Consider the following 19,627-nt stretch of genomic DNA (forward strand, 5'->3'; position numbering starts at 1 on the left):
CAGGGCCGGCAGGAGAAGCTGCCCCACACGGGAATCCTCCATTCCTGCCCCTGCCAAGTCCCAAATTGTGCCTTCAATTCTTCACACATTCAACCTGCAAATAATTTCAGCTTTGGAAAAGCTTTGCAAAACTCTTGAAAAAGCTTTTTTTTTTATTTTTTGTTGTAACATTTTGACCTCCCTCCTCCTTCCAAATCTGAACAGACAAGAATCATCACAGCTTCTGCATTGCTTCTTTGGAAGGTGATTATTTCTTGTCTAAGAGAACCCAGTGATGCAGTGTGGATTCAGAGGGAAATAAAACTGCATTTCAAACTCTCTAAAAACACCAACATTTAATTTTATAACATAACCAGGGGTTTATTCCACAATATAAACTGCAACATTTGATACAAGCTACCCAAAAAAGGAGAAAGCCAAAATACAGCTGTGGCAATTACTTTACAGATTTTTTTTTTCCTGTCTTCTACATCACAGGGCCCTCAGTGACACTAGGATCTAACATTTGCTGTCTGTACATCAACCAATGCTAGAAGCAACACGCTGTTCAGTTGTCATTCCAGTCACTGAAACCAGACATAGAAGTTATTGCTCAGATAAATAAACCTAGTCTACGAAAAACGAAGTGGAAAAAAACTAAAGTCTCCAAAGAGTTAACAGAGTAAACAGGGATTTCCTCAAAAGAGGATTATTGGAAAATTCATGGTGCAGGGGTTTTTTTTTGTTTGTTTGTTTTTGCACCCAAACCAAGCTGAATTAAATATGTCTGTAAATCCCAGAGGTAACTGAATGCTGTACAATAAAGGTGCATTTGTCAAATGCCTTCCCAATCGGTGGAAACCCCTGCAAACAGTCAGCATCTCAAACCTCAACAACCACAAACAGATCAAGGGAAAATACAAAAGTGTCAAAAATTGTTCTGAGTTCTGGAAAATGATCCCATAAGGATAGAAGTAGCACCATTTGCAATCTGGTTCTTAAACCAGCCCCTGTGGCTTAACTGGAAAACTGGGAACCTTCTTTACTCGAGTCCTGAAGGGTTGCTGGGGGTTCACTTGCGGCCCTGGGCGTCCTTGCCGGCGCAGCTGGCACAGATGTAATCCTCCTTCTCTGCCATCTCGGGGGAGATGCCCACACACACCTGGTGGAACCACTGGTTGCAGCTGCCATCACACTGGACCCAGTCGACCTGGTGAAGAGCAGACACAGGGGTCAGAGCAGGGCCAGGCCAGGTGTCCCACACTCCTGGGTCATCCTGGGGCTCCTGGTCTATTGGAAATGTCTGATCCACAGCTGGTGCTGGACATTCACTGTGCTCCCTGCTCCCCCAGGCTGTGGGCAGGGCATACCCTCCCTTATCTCCTCACTGCTTTCCCACCTATCACAGACTCAACATCTCTCTTCTCCATTTCCAGTGTGGATGGGCCTGAGCAGAGACCCAGGCACTGCCCCCACGACAGAGCCCATCCACACCTGGATCCCAAGAGCAGCCAGGACACAGTGTCAGCATGTCTGTCTGCCCCCTCCCATGGTGTGCAGTTGTTCTGATGTCCCATGGGTGTCCCAGGGCAGGTGGGGTGGGTCCTGCCCATCCCAGCTTCACAGACACCAGCCCTGGGTTAGCCAGGGCCTCTCACCCACTCATGAACAGCTTCTCTGCAGTCAAACAGTCCCAGGGCAGCTCCCTGTCCCAGACCCCACCCCTGGGAGCACCATGGTGGGTCTGCCCCTCCTGACCTCATCCCCCTCGGGCTGGAGGCAGTTCACAGCTGGGCAGATGGCATCCTCATCCTCGGAGTCCTCCTGCTCAGAGAAGGACGTGTCTGAGGGCAGCAGGTGGCTGTCACTGCAACGCTGCAGCTCCAGGAGCCGCTCCCGCTCTCGCTCCAGTTTGTTACTGCACAGATCCTTTGAGTGACTCAGTTTCAGTTTCTTCTTTTTGGGTGTTCTCATCTTTTTTACTCTCGCTCTCTTCTCACCACAGAAGGTCTCTCTCTCGAAACGCCGCTTCAGCTTTCTCTCCATGTAACTCATGCCGTCCTTCTTCCCTCGGCAACACTCGCTCTGTGGGAAGGACATTTGGCAGGGTTGGAAGCGTGCAGCTAACACCCATTGTCCTGTTATTTCAGACCCTGATTTTAGGAACAGGTTTAAGTACAAGTGCAGTGTTTGACAATGCTGCATTTTCAGTAGCATGAGATGTGCAAGAGGAGCCAAGGGCAGGGTCAGACACCAGGGACAGAACTCAGAGAGAAAACCATCCTCATTTCCTGCCTCTGAGCCCACAGCTTCCACAGCAGCTCCCTTGGAAAGCCTCAACACAGGACAAGAGTCAAGTGTTCAAGGCCAGGATGGGACTTGGAACAATCTGAGCTAATGGAAGATGCCCCTGCCCACAGCAAGGGGTGGAACAAAAAGAACTTTAAGGTCCCTTCCAACCCAAGCCAGTCTGGGATTCTGCAATTCCATGAAATCAGGACAGATGAACGTAAAGTACAGAGACTGACCATAAACACAGATCTAAATTTCAAAAATCTATTAGGCCACAAATTGTATTCAATATTTTGTAACTAATTTATTACCGACTTCTTGACTCCTTTTGTACACGGAAAATGTATTTTCATGGAAGTGAAATGAAAAAAAGCCCAGTCAAGCCCAAGGGCTGAGGCAGAGCCTCCCCCAGGGTGCCCCAGCTCAGGGCTGCTGTTGGACACTTGCCTTGTCTGCTGTGGCTGTGCTGGGTGACCTCTGCTCTGGCTGCAGGGCTGGGCTCTGCTTTGTGAACAGGGCCTGGTAGAGCTCCTGGATCTCGGGCAGAGAAACCTGCAGCAGCTGGGCTTCCATCATCAGCTCGTCCAGCTCGGTGCTAACCACTAGTGTGAAACACAAGGAGACACAGCAGGAATTCTTCAGTGACAACAACTGCACACATAATGAAAAATCTCAACAAAATCACAACAAAAAAAGGTAAAATACTTTAAAGACTTTAAATCTGCAACTGCATGAGTTAGTTCTTATCTGCTCCCTCTCAACCGCTCATTTTTAACAGCAGGGTTAAAAGGAAAGACAAAGGCTTGCACAGAAGCTCCTGCACTGTGGCTCAGCACCCTGCCATGCTCCCATTCCCTGCTGGTTCAAGGATAAGGCATTGCCATCATTCCTGGCAAATTCTCCTGCTTTGGGAGCTGCAGGAGTGTGACAATCCCCTCACTACCTCAGGGGTGGGTAACATGAACAGACTGTGAGGCCTGTACAGGGAGCCAGGAGAGGAAGAGGAAGAGGAAGAGGAAGAGGAAGAGGAAGAGGAAGAGGAAGAGGAAGAGGAAGAGGAAGGAAGGCTGAGGTTAAGCCTGATGACAAGGCCCTGCTCCATGGTCACTGCCCACTGCTGCTACTGGCTCCAAACTCCAAAGCTCATGCAGGGCTCTGAAACAATCCCAGCTGGAGAGGCAAAAATCTTTGCATAAGTAACAGCTTATTAATACACTACAACTCAAATATGAAAAATAAACCTGGTGACACAAAGAACTGCCTTGTTTGATGTGAACTGTAACATTCCACCATTCCATTTTCTAGCACTGGTATGGACTGAGCTGCACACTCATGAAGTTAAGTCTAGACTTGTGTCCCTGGAGCATTATGCATGAGGAGGGAAGAAATGGTAATTAATTTCTGTCACAGTCATAAAATGATGCAATTCACAGCTTGTCTCTTAGTCCAACCCACTGAGCCTGAGGTAAGGATGGCCCAGAGCCTGTGCTGAGCAGAGCAGCCCCACGGGGGCTGGGGCAGCCCCAGACCCTGACAGCTGGACAGTTGTGCTGCAGCAAAGCTCACATGGACTCGTGTCCTGTGCATTCAGTATCCCATGGCCTCCAGCACCACATCCCTGCTGCTCCCATCCACCTCCTACACTTCCAGTGGCCCCTCCTCTTTCCTTCCCCCTTCCTGGGGCACAGCCTGGGGGAGCTGTTCTGGTGGGAAGGGGCCAGCCCTCCTGATTCCTCATCCCATTGTGCCACACCTTTTCATCACACATGGGAAATTTCTATCCTTGAGCAATGCACCCCTCTGCCAAAGCTGGACACTGAGCTCCAAAGTTGCTGAGGAGATGGAGAAACAACCAGGGCTATGCAGACACAGGCCTGCTCAGCCATTTCCTGGGGACCAGGACACCCTCCCTGTCCCACCAAACACAGGGGAAAAAAGGAAGGGGCAGGGGGAAACCTCCCAAACCAAAGTGAAGATTACAAACCATGAAGTGGGATGCAGTGCTGTCCTGTAGAGAATGGAGAATGCAAATACATGGTTCTGTTATCCCAGTCATGAGGCATGGAGAATGACATTGCCCCAATTGTCTGTGACACCTAGAAAACAAAACACAGATAGTTTCACTAAACATGGAGTTTGAAATGCAGAATAACTGTGATAGGATCAAGACTTGTTTCTCTTACAGCAACTGATAACTTATATCTGCAGGGACACACCAACAGCAAACCCTGCCCCTCCTGACACTGCCAGGGGCCTCTCACCAGGATGAGATCACCCTCTGCCTTCCACAACACCCACACCTCACTAACCCAAGTGCCTGAGCCCCTTGCAGAACAAGGCTCTCCTCAATCCCCACTGCTGCTCCCAAGGGAATTGTTCAAACTCACCCACATTCCTCACTTTGGGCAGTGTCAAAGCAGCCCAGCTCCAGAGGTTACTGAAGAGCTCCTTGTGTGGAAGTGAGTGCTGAATTAGCCCAGATGACAGGGAGAACAGAACTGGGACAGGACAGGACAGTCATGGTGAGACTGGATTCACCAGAAAACCACCTCAAACCCAGGGAGCCTGAAGTTTCAGCTCACACCTGCTGGGGGCCTGCCTCAGGAGGGTCCCTGCCTCAGGAGGGTCCCTGCCTCAGGCACACTGAGGGACCCAGGCAGGGGGACCTGGTCAGAGGCTCTTCCACTGAGCTTCCCAGGGACCTCTGACTTGGAAATGTTGGCACAAGGACCTGGACAAGCTCAGCCAGAAATACTCTGATTTGGAAGGTTTACTGACTTATGGTCCAGACCCCCCAGAAATGGTGACACTGCTCTGGGTGGGAGGAACCTCACAGCTCCACACTCAGCTAACACCATCAGGCAAATAAAATGAAACTGTTTCAATTTCTGGCCGAAACATCAACTTCTGTTTCCAAAATCGTGGCCAGTTCTTTTCAGCTACACTAGCTGACTTAGCAAAATGATACTTTCAGACCTAAATGACCAGGCAAAAATCTCTTAAACACCTAAAGATATTTTAATTTCTATATCTTGACTTGCCTGTTTGAAAAATTTGGTCCACTAGCTACTGGCACAGCTGGGTGAATGAGAAGCAGCTGCAACACCCTATCAGGTGTGGCATGGTTTGTGCTTTAATGTAAGTGAACATGAAAACAGAAACACAGCCTAACTGTAGCTGGACTAAACTAGCTAAATTAAGGTGTTTCAAAATGTAAAACCAACAGAGTACATTCCATTTTGGGGTATTTCATGTTCTTCATATAGCACAGAACTTTGATCTCTGCTATTTTTCTGCACTTGTTATTCTCAGGAAAATTCTTTACCTCTTTTCCTTCTTTATGTCTGCTTTTTGCTGATCTTCACTGAAAAAAGACCAACTCCCTCACTGCCCCACCTGAAACAGCTGCTGTGGCCAAACCCAGCAATATGAGCAGAATATTCAGCTTGGGAGGTCTAGAGGAAGTGAGGAGAGGCAGCAAAGGATGAAGACACTTTGTTGAAAACAGCTTTGCCTGAGAGCCAAGCTGGTAATGCACAGGGCAGTTTGTGCCTCTGTCAGTAATTCTCAACACTTATTTGAATACTTGTAGGAGCAGAATGTAAAGACCAACTGAATAGTAGGTGTGACAGTGTTTACAGGGGTCTTAGGACGAGGGAAGAGACGAGGATCTGACTCCATGTTTCAGAAGGCTGATTTATTATTTTATGATATATATTATATTAAAATTATACTAAAAAGAATAGAAGAAAGGATTTCATCAGAAGACCAGCTAAGAATAGAAAAGAAAAGGAATGAATAACAAAGGCTTGTGTATCAGACAGAGAGTCCGAGCCAGCTGACTGTGATTGGCCAATTATTAGAAATAACTCTATGAGACCAATCACAGATGCAACTGTTGCATTCCACAGCAGAAGATAACCATTGGTTACATTTTGTTCCTGAGACCTCTCAGCTTCTCAGGAGAAAAAAATCCTAAGGAAAGGATTTTTTAGAAAACACCATGGCTACAAGCATGCACTCCAGAAACAATAACTCAGCAGCTCTGTCCTTAGTGTTGCCACAGCAGAACACAAGAGCTAGAAGAGGAGAGGGGAAAACCAGGCTCTTTGGGAGGAATTGTTCCTGGACTCCAGCAGAAGGGAGCAGGAAGCTGCTGCTGGGGCACACACACATCCTGGCTGAGGGGCGCAGCAGGATCAGCTCCTGGCAGCTGTAAAGCAGCAACAAACCCTCTGCCTTGTGGGGTTTTTTGGGAGCTCCAGCAGACCCAAACCCAGAGCAGCACCACCCCCTGTCCTCACCGACCCCATGCCCCAGTCCCAAAGCCCATCCCTGGCCCAGCCTCACCTTGTTTGTCTCCGGCAGCTGTCCCGCCGAGCCTTGCCACCTGCTGTACAGTAATCCTGAGCCAACTTTGTCCTGGATGCGTTTTAGATTCCCTGAATACAACATTTGTTGTGCTCTGTGCTGCCAGTTCACAGTTCTCTCGATCATGTAGCGCAGGGCGTCGCCCTCGGGCAGCCGCACGCGGATGCGCTGCAGGGACGCCAGCAGCGGCAAGATCTTCTCCAGCGGCGGCTTCTCGGAGCGCCGGCACTGCGGGCACAGCCACACGCGCGGCCCCGGCGCGGCGCCGGGCACGGGCACGCAGCCCGTGTGGAAGAAACCCCTGCAGAGCTCACACTGGATCATGGGAGCAGCCGGCTCCTTCTGGCACAGACACACCTTGAGCTCGGCGTCCTCCTCGCTCGCCAGCACCTTCAGCTCGTTGGCCGCTCGCAGGGCACGCAGCGCCTCCATCTCCCTCAGCCGCGCCTCCCCCAGCGTGGCCATCTGAAAGGGAGGCAAAGGATGGATGTGGAAAACCAGGGCAGACAGGGAATATTTCTCTGACCTCCAGGGAAGTGTTGCAGCCTGAATTGCTGCTGGTAAAGTCCAAAGTAAAGAAGCAAAAACGGCCTTTACATAATATCTATAGATGTTTAATTCACCCTTGCAGTGAGATGTTCAGGTTCCAGCCACACACCCATTTCGGGTCTTGCCTTCTCCCCTCCGGGGGCTGACCTTGGTCTCAGAGCAGGATAAAGGTGAGGGGTAATTAGGGAAATGGGAGGGAGTGGCTCAGGAACACGTCTGTTCAGACATAGGAACAGGGGAAGGAGCCAATGGGTGTAACTTAGGAGCTGCCCCCCCAGGGGTCCACAACAGAGCACTGACTTTGACCCTCATCCATGGAGAAAGCTTCCTAGACTTTAAGACAGACTATAATCCACAAAATTGTGAAATAGATTATAGAGAGTAGTGTAGGTGCATCACTTGGTGAGAAATTGAGGTTTTGGGATTTTTACTGTGTTGTGGATGGAAGCAAGATGGAGGGCACAGGGTGTCCTCCTGAGTTTCTTCTTCATGCTTCTTTGTCCTTCTTCATGGGTTTGGGTGGCATTTTGTAATTGGGCAGAAAAGTCTGCATTGTGGGCTCTGTGGGATGAGTTATTGGGTTAAAAGGGAAAATAATCCAGGTGTCAGTTCTTAATTGGATAGTTTAGTCTTAAAAGACCTTGTAACAAGAGACTGTTGGCCATTTTGTGATTTCTAATGAAAAGCTGCAGAACTCACAGCAGTGAGACTGTTTTACTGATAAGAAATAATGAACACCTGAGTCCAAACAGGAACTACTGTCCCAAGTGCCTTCAATCCAGAGTCAGAGAAACTGATGACCAGTACCCCAGCAACTGGGACCCCCACAGATGGCATCTCCAAGGGAGCACTGCTTGTAACAAACAGGGTGCCCCCTGCTCACACACCAGTCTCCAGGGCTTTAAATGGTAGAATGAAGCAAGGATGGGGATGTGCAGTGGGGCAGCACTGGGGATGTGCTGTGGTGTGACTTCAATTCCCTTCCATTTTCTCATGAGGCCCTGAGAGAAAAAGCTTAACCCTTCATAAAAAATAGCTCCTAACCCCTTCTCTCTTCCAAGCTTTTGTGTTTTGTACTACAAAACCAGTCTGCCTCAAGCGGCTGAAATGCTGAAGAAGTGCAAGTTTGGATTGCAGACACTGCTCTGGCAATGTCTCTCAGCTGTCTGACTCTGGATACTCAGAAAAGCTTCCTGGGCAGTTTTCACAAATGCAGATTTACCTCTCAGCCTCACTTTGTACATGCTGAACAGTGCTCAGGGCCATGCCCTGACCTGCAAACTTGCTCTGGGGATTGTGAACAGCAAAGTTCAGGCGTACCCTGGATGTGCTGTTTACCCTCTCTGCAAAAGCTCATTATCCTTTTTTCAGGAATCTTTAACACTAGCTCCTATAAAGACAGCAAAGTATTTCAGTTCCATAAAAACTGTGCAGACCAGCTGCAACTAATTAATTCTATGCGTTTTATAATGTATATGAACACCCTGAGAAGGGTTTATAGATATATACAAAGTGGTTATTTCTCACACCATAGCTTTCAGGCATAATTCCTGGACTAAAATCAGCTCTGGAAAAGTTAGACAGCTGTGTCCATGCTGGGCAGACATGGGACTGGGACAGCACATTCGGATGTGCACACAGCTGCTGAGCTGGGTTGGAGTGTGGGAAGGTTCTGGTTCTCCTCGTGTGTCAGAAGCAAACCCTGCCACACTGAATGACCTCTCCCTCTCCTGGGTGCAGCCCCTGGGGTGCCCTGGGTCTCCTTGGCCAGGGGTCCTGGAGTCACCGAGGGCTGAGTGTGACCCAGGGCCCAGCCTGTCCCCACAGGGCCACAACAGGGCCAGTGCTCCAGCTCGGGGCCAGACAAGAGAGGCCAACACCAAAGCACTGAAAGTACAAGTTTCAAGTAGATGCCATAGGTTAAAACTTAAACGTCCCACATTAAATGACATTCAAACCCCACCCAATGAGCCCCTACTGTACAAGACATCATTACCTGGCCCAGGCAGAGGCCCTGCACTAGATCTGCTGCAATGAAGCCCTTCCCCATCAGCAACTGAGTCTGGTCCGCCCAGAGCAATGTCTCAGTGACTCCATAACTCATGAGGTTTCCTTTAATTATTTAGAATGTTTGTTTTAATTATAAATGGTGCTGGATTATTGTGTTCTTTGAGAAGATCAGACTTGGCCAAACCCTATCCCATTTTTAATAAGGTTTAGGTATGGTAGGGGAAAACAGGTCTCCATTTTTTGTTTTCCTGTGCTCTGCTCAGCTACAGGCACTGCCTAGCAAACTGTGAGGCTGCTTAATGCACAAAGCAACAGATGTTGTTTCCACTGAAAGCAATTTTGGGAAGCCTGAAGCAAACACAGCAAAGTGCAGTTCAGAAATCCTGCAGAGCAGGCACAGTAAAAACAGGGTGGAAGCCACACTCCTGCACAGGAGGCAAACAGAAAGAAGGATTCAAGGACTCAGAAGAAATTCCAGTTAGAAGAGATGTGAGCACTTACTGCAGATGCAGTGTCCTTGCTTTCAGAGAGTGCCCGCTCCAGGTCACTCAGTGTCTCCAGCTTAGTGCTTTTCTTCTTGCCACTTGGCACTGGCTCCTTCAGCTTCTTCTGCTTCCTCTTGAGACTGAGCATCCCGATGTCACACCAGGGACACAACACCTGAGGGACAGAACAGCAGTGTCCCACATGCAGCAGTGTTACACCTGCACTGTTCCTAATGCACCTTCCTGCCTGGATGCAGCCACAGGCAACTGGTGAGAACTACAGTTCCTGCAGTTATTCCATCAAAGATCTGAGGGACTAGGATAAGGTTATCTGGAGGGCAGGGAGAGCTGAGAAGTTGGAACTTCAACTTTGTAAAATGCCCAGACCCAAACAACCCTTGTGTTTCACCCAGACTGCTGGGAGGGAGAGAGAGGGAGAGGGAGGGAGACAAAATGCTGAACAGCCTCCATGGGACTGAAACTGCAAACTCTGGGAAAGAGCAGAGATTCCAGAGGTTGCCCTACATTCCTGTCTGTCCCAATAGGAGGGGGCTCAGAGAGCCTCAGTGCTGGGCAGAGTGTACATTGCTCATGGACTGCAGGTGTGACACAGCCACAGCTCCAGAGGGGCAGCAAACACAGCCCCAGCCTCGCCCTGGCACACCAGAACCTGAGGAGGATGGAGCAGGTAGGAACCTGCTCACCTGCAGCTCAGCCTGATGCCCTGGAGTTAATCCAGTGCCACAGATTTGTCAGTATTCCCACATTCATATGGAAAATGTTAGACACTGGCACTGCCTGCTCTTGTTAGCCGCTGATTAAGAAGAATAGAGAAAACATAGCTAAATCTTAAGCATTTTAGAAGTTTAAAACTATTATTAGAGCTATAGGACACTAACAAAAGTTCTTATTAAAACAGTTTGTGTAATCCTAAAGCAATTCTGCAAATATACTTAATATTTACTGCTCCCTCCTGGCACACACTGAGGAAGCAGCAAATGCACACGCATGACTGAGCTGATCCCCAGCCAGGCCTCACCTCCAGAAGGGAATACGGCGAGTTCTCACACAGGAAGGTGTTTGCTGCACACTCCTTCCAGGCCTGCACTTCAGCCACCAGGGCCTCCAGCCTGGGCAGCTGCTCCAGGTGCACGGGGAGGGAGCGGCCCCTTGAGACGAGCTCCACCAGCGTGTCCAGCACGGGCACACGGCCCCCAGCCTGCCAGGGGGAAATGAGGAGATGCTGCATGCACCCAGCACCCAGCACTGCCCAGGTCACAGCAGCCACTCAAGGAGTTCAGGGCAGAGTTGTAAAAATTAATTTAATGCTCAGACAGCTCAGTGACCTGCACTATCAGCCCAACATTTGTGCTGCTTGTGCACTTAGTCATGGACTACCAGACAAAACTAACAACACATTTGGGGGCTGGGATGTGATCAAGTGATCCTTTAAAAAGATAACAGCACAAAATCAGAGACTGCCAACAATATAAGAAGTCTCCCAGTCTCACAGTGCATTCACAGCAGAAAATCAAAATAATTCTGAAATTATAAAATTATACAGTTAGTAACATTGAAAAAAGATCTCCAAGATCAATTTCAGCAATTAACCCAGCATTGCCAAAGCTGCCACTTGTCCCCAAGTGGCACATCCACGCACTTTTAAATCCCTCCAGGGATGGTGACTCTACCCTGGGCAGGCTGTGCCAGGGCCTGACCATTCCTTTCAGTAAAGAAATTTTCCCCAACATCCAACCTGAACCTCCCCAGGTGCAACTTGAGGCAATTTCCTCTCACCCTGTCCCTTGTTCCTTGGGAGGAAACTCTTGATTCCCTGGCTCCAGCCTCCTTCCAGGTACTGCAGGGAGCTCCAGCACCAGAAGACAGTTTAACCCAGGCTGTGCCAGGCCAAGAGTGAGAACCACCCCCAGTATCCCATGTGCCATTTGAGAGCAAGCTCTGGCCATTGCCTTGGCACCCCACACCTCAGGCAATGCAGGCACCACACACCCAGAGGTAAAGCAGCACAAGAGTAATTCCACAGGTAATTACTAGAACAGGCAGTTGATGTTGGACTGGAGAAATATTCACCAAAACAACCCCAACATATCTAGCAACTTCAAAGTCCTGATGCCAAGAACTTCCTGCAAGTCACAGTGACTGCAGGCATTTAACAAAACCTTCACAGAACCAAAGCAGAAATTTTTGGTGCAGACAGAACTAGTTTTCCACATTCAAGAGGCAGAATTGCAGAGTCCAGACCAAGAGATTAGCAAGTGCCAAGAAAAAAAAAACCACTCAAATTCTTTCAAGACAGCCCTCAAATGAAAGTTAGTATAACAAGAATTTTATTCCTTAAAAATATTTAAATCCAGGAAAATTAGTTTTTAAATAAGAGCTCAAATTAAATTTTTATTGAAAGCTGAATTTAGGCCAGACAGGCCTGAAAATACCCCTAAGTTAAATTAGAGCTCACTTTATAGAAAAAAAAAAGAGGACAAATGAAAATATTGGGCAATTTATACCAAAATGTGAAATCAGGGCTATCCCAGTGCCACTCTGGGCTGATCTGGGCAGTCCCACTGACCCCTGGCTTGAGCACTTTGCAAGGCTGAGCCAGGAACTAGTTTTGTATCACCACTCTGCACCTCAGTGTAGCACAAAAATGTGATTAACAAGGAGTTGTGACTGAGCAACTCAGAAACAGTGACCTTAAGTTAAAGTTCCATAATGCAGTAACTTTTTAACTTTAGATTTTTGCTAATAGCTGTTTTACAGATTTTATTGCAGGCAGTTAATTGCAAAGGTGAAGGAATACAGACCAGAAACAGAAGCAAGAATCAGTGGGTGTAGCTGCTCCATGGCTGAGGAACCAATGTCCCAGACTGGGAGCTCAGAGTGACACCAGAGCCCAGGAGCACACACGGGGAGTGGGGATGCTGTGGTGTGTTCTTAAGTTCGTTAGTTTGCTCCCCCCATTTTCTGTATTACTTCTTGCTGCTACCCTGCCAGTTAGGTTGCTATAGAAATGAAACTGCTCCTCCCTTGGTTTCTCTTATAAAGTGAAAGTTGTTTCCTCCTTGGGGTCAGTCAATCACTCTTTTTCTCCTCCCAGGTTTCGAGAATTTTCTTTTCTTTGGGAGGTATGGTTGGCTGTAGCCCCGGAGCCCCTCCTATGATTTATAACAGTTGGTTACTTTAGTATATCAGTTATGTTTCGTACCTCCAAATATGTATTTCTATTGGATAGCCGGGTTTCCCCCCTTTTCCCTTAAAACCCTCTCCCGCCCCCTGTTCGGGGCCATTTGCTGGGTGTTTCCCCTCCTTGTTGGTTCTTCTGTAATAAACCGACAGTTTACCCCCAGCAAGTGGTCGCCTCCTGATTCGTCTCTCACCGCGCTGCTCCGAGCTATCCCCCAGCTCAGCCCGAGGCCAAGACGCCGAGGGGGGCTGCTTTCTGATGCGCAGGGGCCCTGGCCTTCGCCCCTCACCAGATAGCCGGATTCCAGGGCCGTTCACGCCCCCGCGCATGGGGTGGCTCTGGCGACATGAGCAGGGTCACTGTCCCTGCCCAGCAGCCAGGCTCACGTACCTGCAGAGCCTCCACCTCCTGCAGCCAGTCCTTGGCCTTCTGCACGGCATCCTTCAGTGCTGCTCCGTTTGGGAGGTAGGCTGGGATCTCCTCCAGCTCCTTCACTGCTGCTGCCAGGCTGCTCAGGGACTGCCGGGGCCTGGGGGAGCACAAGAGCCCAGATGGGAGATGCTGCTTACAGGGGGGCTCTTCCACTCACCTGGGTTGTTAAATCAGAGGGCCACACCAACTGATGATGTTGCTGATGACGTTCAGTACTGGCTGCACCCAGCAGAGCTGGGGTGTCAGGAGCATGGGGGTTTAGAAATGAATGTTTGCTTACTCTTGCCTCCTACTAGAAATATTCTCACATTTGGACTTAAAGAAGATGTACCTTTTATTAACTTTTGGATGACAGACATCCACCAAACCCCAGACCAGCACCGAGAGATTCTGCATTTGAAGGTTAAAACCCTGAAGTGGGCTTTTCTGTATTTCCCAGTTTGATTCTGAGGTTTTAGAAAGGTACAAACACTACACAGCTCCCTATAGAACGTTGAACCCAAGCTTAGTCATTAATGTGCTATTTAAGCTCTCTTAAAACACTGGTTAGTAGTGGGTAAGAAATGTTCCAATACTTCAGGTATGACAAAATTAAAAAAAGAAAGGAATCTTGAGGGAAGAAACCTGGACTTAAGTTTGTGCCACGTTCCTAATTTTAAGTCCTCTCCCCTGCTTTATTTTATAAATCAGAAGGTAAAAATCACAAGAAAATTTTTCTTAGTAAGGATGTACTTGGCTTATTTCCTTCTTCCCTGCACCAATTAATCTGGAAAAATCTCCTCCTTGTCAGTGAGTAACAGTCCTACATGGACTCTATGGACTATGAATTTTTACCTGCTGGTGACACCTATCTGAGCTTGGTCTGAACATGTGTCCTCCAGCCTGAAACTGGGGAGGGGAGAAGGTAGAAAAGAAGGAAGAGGCATCTTAAACCCCTTTCTTGAGTATCCTGGTTTGATAACTTTTCTCGGCATTGTGGTAGCATCAAACCATGACACTGTGGCACAAGGAGAATTTACACAAGACAGTTGAGCAACACAGACACTGCAAGGCAACCCTGACACCTGAAACTGCTCCATTCCCTCTTCTCCCTCCTCCAGCCCATCCCTTCTGGCTGGCACAAACTTTGCCTTCATCATACTGAAGTCATTGTGTGAATGACATGCTGAACAGCCTCCATGGGACTGAAACTGCAAACCCTGGGAAAGAGCAGAGATTCCAGAGGTTGCCCTACATTCCTGTCTGTCCCAATAGGAGGGGGCTCAGAGAGCCTCAGTGCTGGGCAGAGTGTACACTGCTCATGGATGAACAAAGGGGAAAGGGGAGCCCTTCCAAGAGACAGGGCACTTCCATCTGAAACGATGAATTCCAACTCATGGAACTACAAAATGCCACATTGAGATTTAGCTCTACCTGGCCTTTATCAGGTTCCTGGCTTTGTCATCCCAGTGCTCGGACACGGTGAGCAGCTCCTGCAGCTTGGCCATGGCCTTCTCCACAGCGGGGTAGGGCGCGAGCCCCACGCCGGAGTCGATGAGGCGCCTCATGTCGTCCAGGGTGAGGGAGCTGTGCTCGGAGCAGGCCAGCTGCACGTCCTCCAGCCAGCGCGCCTGCTCCAGCCGCGCCCGCAGCTCCGGCAGCTGCGGCAGCTCCACGTCAAAGTCAAAGCTGACGTCCAGCAGCTCCTGCAGCTCCGCAGCGCTGGGCATCTCCTCAGAAAGGAGCTTTTGGCTTTGCTGTTGGAAAGTTTCCACACGGTCAAGGAGATCCTGAAATACACAAATGCAACAATGAATCAGATGAAAAGTCCTCTGCCAAGTCGCTTGACCACGGAAGCGCAGGGTTAGCAATGGGAGCACAGGCTCCTGGCAAACCCCCTGCTGCAATGCCACAGTGCACACGGCAAATTACCCAGATGGATGTCTCCTATTTCCTATATTTCTCCTCTCAAGATGTGTAAGTGTTTTGCTCCTGAAACTTTCCCTAATTATGAAGGATTTAAGAGTTTTCATTGTGATAGTCTAATGTTATAGTGTTGGGGTTTTTTTTGTTTTTGGTACAAGATGGTGCACCCTGTGCCATTTGATCAGAATGACAGCATACCCCCACTATTCACTGTCTCCTCATCCACTAGTAACCCCAACACACCCCTATAGCAAGCCCCACCACAACAACCAACCCCATCCCAAGGCCATAACCAACAACATCCCAGCTGGCCCAGGCTTCTGGGTAAGGATCCGCTGCCAATGATACCGAATAAACAAACATTATCAACATCCCCCCTAAATAAACCATAACAAGCACCGAAGACACAAAGGAAACCCCCAAGCTTACCAGCCAGCCACACCCTGCAACTGCTGCTACAACCAGCCCCAGCACCCCATAATAAGGGGAGGGGTTAGATGCAATTAATAACTTATATTAAACCTTATGTGCCAGAGAAAGGAGGTGTGGAAACATAAGAAAAAGTACCAGGAGCTTTTTGTAAATGGCACATGGCAAGTTATCCTGAGGGCTGAAACACTACAATAGTGTCTTCAACACACAGTGTGGCCAGCACTTCCCCATGTGTAGCACGGCCACAAGCTTGGGTACCCCAGAACAAGGCAATCCCAGCGACAGGGTGCCAGAAAGAGGGCTCCAAAGAACAGAAAGGATGGAAAAGGAAATGGAGAACTCCATGGGTGTTGCTGCCTGGCTTTGTTTTGGAATAGTTGAGGCAGCTGAGGAACAGCAAGGCGAGGAATATGAAACAAAACACTGGGAAGGGTACAGAATTTCTGAAGTTCATTTCTGCTGCACTGCTGAGGCTTTTGAGCTGCACCCCACAGTCCCAGTGAGCCACAGGCTCTCCATGCACTCAGCAGCTCATTACCCCAAAAGGTATTTCTGGGGCTGTTTGCACTTTCCCCAGGATAAAGTACAGCCATCCACAGCAATCCCACAGTGAAGGCTGGGATTATTCTGTATGAAGCAACCTGCCCAGTACCCCCAGTGCTGTCTGAAATGCTGTTCCTGCAGGAAATTCTTCCCTCACAGCTGACACCTTGGCATTTTGCCAGTGAGGCTGTTTCCCAGGGTGGGCAACCTCCCCCAGCATGGAATCAAACATTTTTTAGAGATAGACTGAATTGTGAACCCATCTCCAGTAATATTGGTCATTGATATTAACAGCCTAATTTGCACAATGACACATAATTGAGGCTTGTTGAGGATAACACAAAGGAACACTCTGACCATATGTGTTTGTTATTCCCCTGTTCAGGAATACCAGATGGAGAGGAACTGTTTGCATGTCTGGCATTTCCAAATTTCTGCTTTTCAATCAGCAAGAAAACTTCACAGCTTCAGTGCTACAAACAAATAACTGTAAAGAGGACTGCATCGAATCTGATCCACACACTGCAGGGCAGATAAAGCTTCCAAAGCAGCAGTCAAAGCTGAGTAGAACTGGTTTGTTCCCATTCATCTCCATGGCACCATCTGGCGTCTCAGTGTTGGGTGGATACTTGAGGGACAGTTCAAGAACTGGACATGGCATCTCCTGGTTTCAAGTGTCACGAATACGCAACGCTCTTCTCCTTTAAGACAGGAATTGCAGCTGCACAGAATTTTTTTAATTACCCCTCAGTGTGATATGGAACATTTTGGCAAATTCTGAAACAAGATCTTGAATTACTTTCAGTTTGCCTGAGGGCTCATCATGTGGGGAGCACAGAACCAACACAGCTGGTGGTGGTGGGATTCAAAGTGCTCTGACTCCAGGCAGCAGCAGGTTCTCTGTTAGAGAGAGGATTTGGCCAGCCTGGGCTGGGTTTGGCTGGAGTTATCTGTGGGGTTTCCTGGAATGTGGTTAGAGAGCACAAGGAGGGATCTAATTACAAAACTGAGAAAGCTGATTCTGGATTAACAAAGAAGGAAAGTGGAAAGGATGACAGAGCTGTCCCTCAGAGCACTGGGAAGTTTGAATGTTCTCAGATTAACCTGGCTTTACTCGTAAGAACAGAGCAGTTTACTGACCCCAAACTTTTAACCTGTAGTTACCCAGGTCATCCTGCTCCTTCTCCTACAATCCTTCACACAACATGAATGGTTTGATTTGCCTGTGCATAATAACCTCTTATCAGGCCTTATCATAAGCAGAGCATGAGCCCGGGATCTCTGTCTCCGGGGGGATAGAGTGCCAGAGGCCGGCTCGCTCAGACCAAGAAGCTGTGGTTCAAACCCCCAGCAAGCAGGGTGATATTCAGCACTTATAGTGATTAACCAGCTCATAAGATTTCAGCTTGCTGCTGGGTAAGTTTGCCCTTGGCTGGAGGCTTCAGCAGACTGAGAGAGGAGAAGGAAGAAGATGCCAGCTATTCCACAGAGAAGGCTTTTTAGGGGAGTGAAGGGTCTCAGCTCTTCTTCTTCTAAGTTAGTAGGGACACAGTATGCTACTTTTATAGCCTTGGCCAGAATCCAAGCTTGACCAATGGCAAAGGGTTAGAGGGACCATAAAGTGACCAACAGGTAAGGGTTACAAGCTTTTTCCTTAAAAGGGTATAAAGATAGGTTCTGAGTCGGGGGGTCAGGAACTTCTCTGCTGCTGTGTCAGCATTCCTATTGTTAAATTCTCCATGGCGCCTTTGATAAGGAGAATTTGAGCCTGTGGGCTTTACTACGTGTGCAGTATAAAACTCTGCTGACCACAAACAGCAGCTGGCCAGAGCTCCTTTCGTCCCCATCCCATGTGCACGAGTCACCCCAGCCTGCAGTGCCCAGTATTAACTCTTGGAGCAAGCAGCGAGATGGGAGATGAAGGCAGTGCAAACCCATCACTCTGTGAATGCTCCTGCTCCCCTCCCAAGGCTTCCCCAGTTACCTTCAGCAGTGGTGTCTGGCTGAGGACACAGGGCAGGGCGTAGAGCTGCCTCACGAAGAGCCGCAGCTCGTTCACCGTCAGCTGGTTCTGGCACTTCCCTCCCCCGGAGCGGTACCTGCAACGACACATTCAGCCTTCAGCTTATCACTGAACAGAAAAATAAACACCAGGAATCAGCTCTGAGGCCAGGCTGGACAGGGCTTGGAGCAACCTGGTCTAGTGGAAGGTGTCCCTGCAGGCAGTGGAACAAGAGGAGCTTTAAGGTCCCTTCCCACACAAACCATTCTGTGATTTATTGATTGCCTGACATCTGCTTATGATTTCATGTCAGCCAGGCCTTCTTCAGGAACAGCAGAATATTCACAAGCATCTAAGCAGCCCAGGGCTCACACATGTGGGAAACCTCAGTCTGCCACTGCAGAACGAGCTATTGTTGAAACACTCATATTAAACAGGATTCTGGAACAACGACTCAGCCTTGGAAGGGCACTGGTTATTATGGAATAAAATTAAGCTTTTTTTTCCAGAACACAAAGCAACTGTGGATAAACTATTCAGTTATGTTGCAGTAGCTGTTGTAGTCAGCTCTGCCCATGTCCACACCAAAAGAGAACAAATCCCAATTCTGAATGGGTTTTATATTGACAGGTTGTGTAGGCACTTCTGAAAAATCCTCTCTACACTGAAATCAGCATTTTTATTTTTATCTAAAAGCTTTGTAGCAAATGAGTGGCTTATAAGTGTTAACAAATGGCCCAATATTAAAAGCCTCTCTAAACTCAAGCCAGTATTAATGAGGTCTGAGAACCCTGAACAGAAAAGGAAAGAGATCCCTTACAATGCTGGCTCCAGTTGAATCCACAGTGTGTTATTTATACAAAAGAGGAGAACAGCCCAGCAGGATATGCCAGCATGACTGGAATGTGAACTCTGTAAAATAAATTTTCATTTACCATTCTGTGTTAAAAATAGGTATTTTTAACAGATACACAGAATCACATTGAGAGTTCCAAACCCCACAGTCAGCTGAACAATAAAATGAATTCAAAGCCTCAGGTACAACGCAGGTTTCTTTACAGTCTGCTTTGTTCTACTGGTTTTTGAGTAAGCTCCACAGCATCTTCCAAAGAAAAGCACAAGTTTTTAAATACATAAATATTTATATACATATATATATACACATATCTAAATGGCAAAGCTGTCACAAGATGTTTTTGAAAACCAGAAATTACATGAGCCTAAGAAAAACCATTGACAGAAGCCAAACCCTTGTTCATCCAGGGTTAATAAAGATCTCCAAGCACAAACTCTCTAGAGACTCTAAGGAACAGAACAGGCTTCAAGAGACCTAAAGAAGAAAGGGGATAGACAGGAAAAACATGGCAGCAGGGCAGGAACACTGCTGCCTTCCAGTGCCAGGAGAACAAGGGCCACACTGTGCTC

At 48.3% G+C, this 19,627-nt stretch overlaps 1 protein-coding gene across 2 annotated transcripts in view; it reads right to left on the minus strand.

Moving 5' to 3' along the window:
* Window positions 1-315: 315 nt before the first annotated feature.
* KDM5B (lysine demethylase 5B) overlaps window positions 316-19,627 on the minus strand; it is a 62,042-nt gene continuing 42,730 nt past the window's right edge. For both annotated transcript variants that reach the window (XM_074527914.1, XM_074527913.1), the window contains exons 18-27: window positions 18,185-18,299; window positions 14,734-15,089; window positions 13,279-13,417; window positions 10,726-10,905; window positions 9,703-9,861; window positions 6,622-7,107; window positions 4,256-4,367; window positions 2,719-2,873; window positions 1,738-2,064; window positions 316-1,189 (exon numbers count right to left, since the gene is read on the minus strand). In XM_074527914.1, coding sequence (XP_074384015.1) covers window positions 1,052-1,189; window positions 1,738-2,064; window positions 2,719-2,873; window positions 4,256-4,367; window positions 6,622-7,107; window positions 9,703-9,861; window positions 10,726-10,905; window positions 13,279-13,417; window positions 14,734-15,089; window positions 18,185-18,299 — 2,167 coding nt within the window. In that variant the 3' untranslated portion in view covers window positions 316-1,051. The remainder of the gene's footprint in view (window positions 1,190-1,737; window positions 2,065-2,718; window positions 2,874-4,255; window positions 4,368-6,621; window positions 7,108-9,702; window positions 9,862-10,725; window positions 10,906-13,278; window positions 13,418-14,733; window positions 15,090-18,184; window positions 18,300-19,627) is intronic.

Source organism: Zonotrichia albicollis, chromosome 28, assembly GCF_047830755.1.
Source record: "Zonotrichia albicollis isolate bZonAlb1 chromosome 28, bZonAlb1.hap1, whole genome shotgun sequence".
NCBI lineage: Eukaryota > Metazoa > Chordata > Aves > Passeriformes > Passerellidae > Zonotrichia > Zonotrichia albicollis.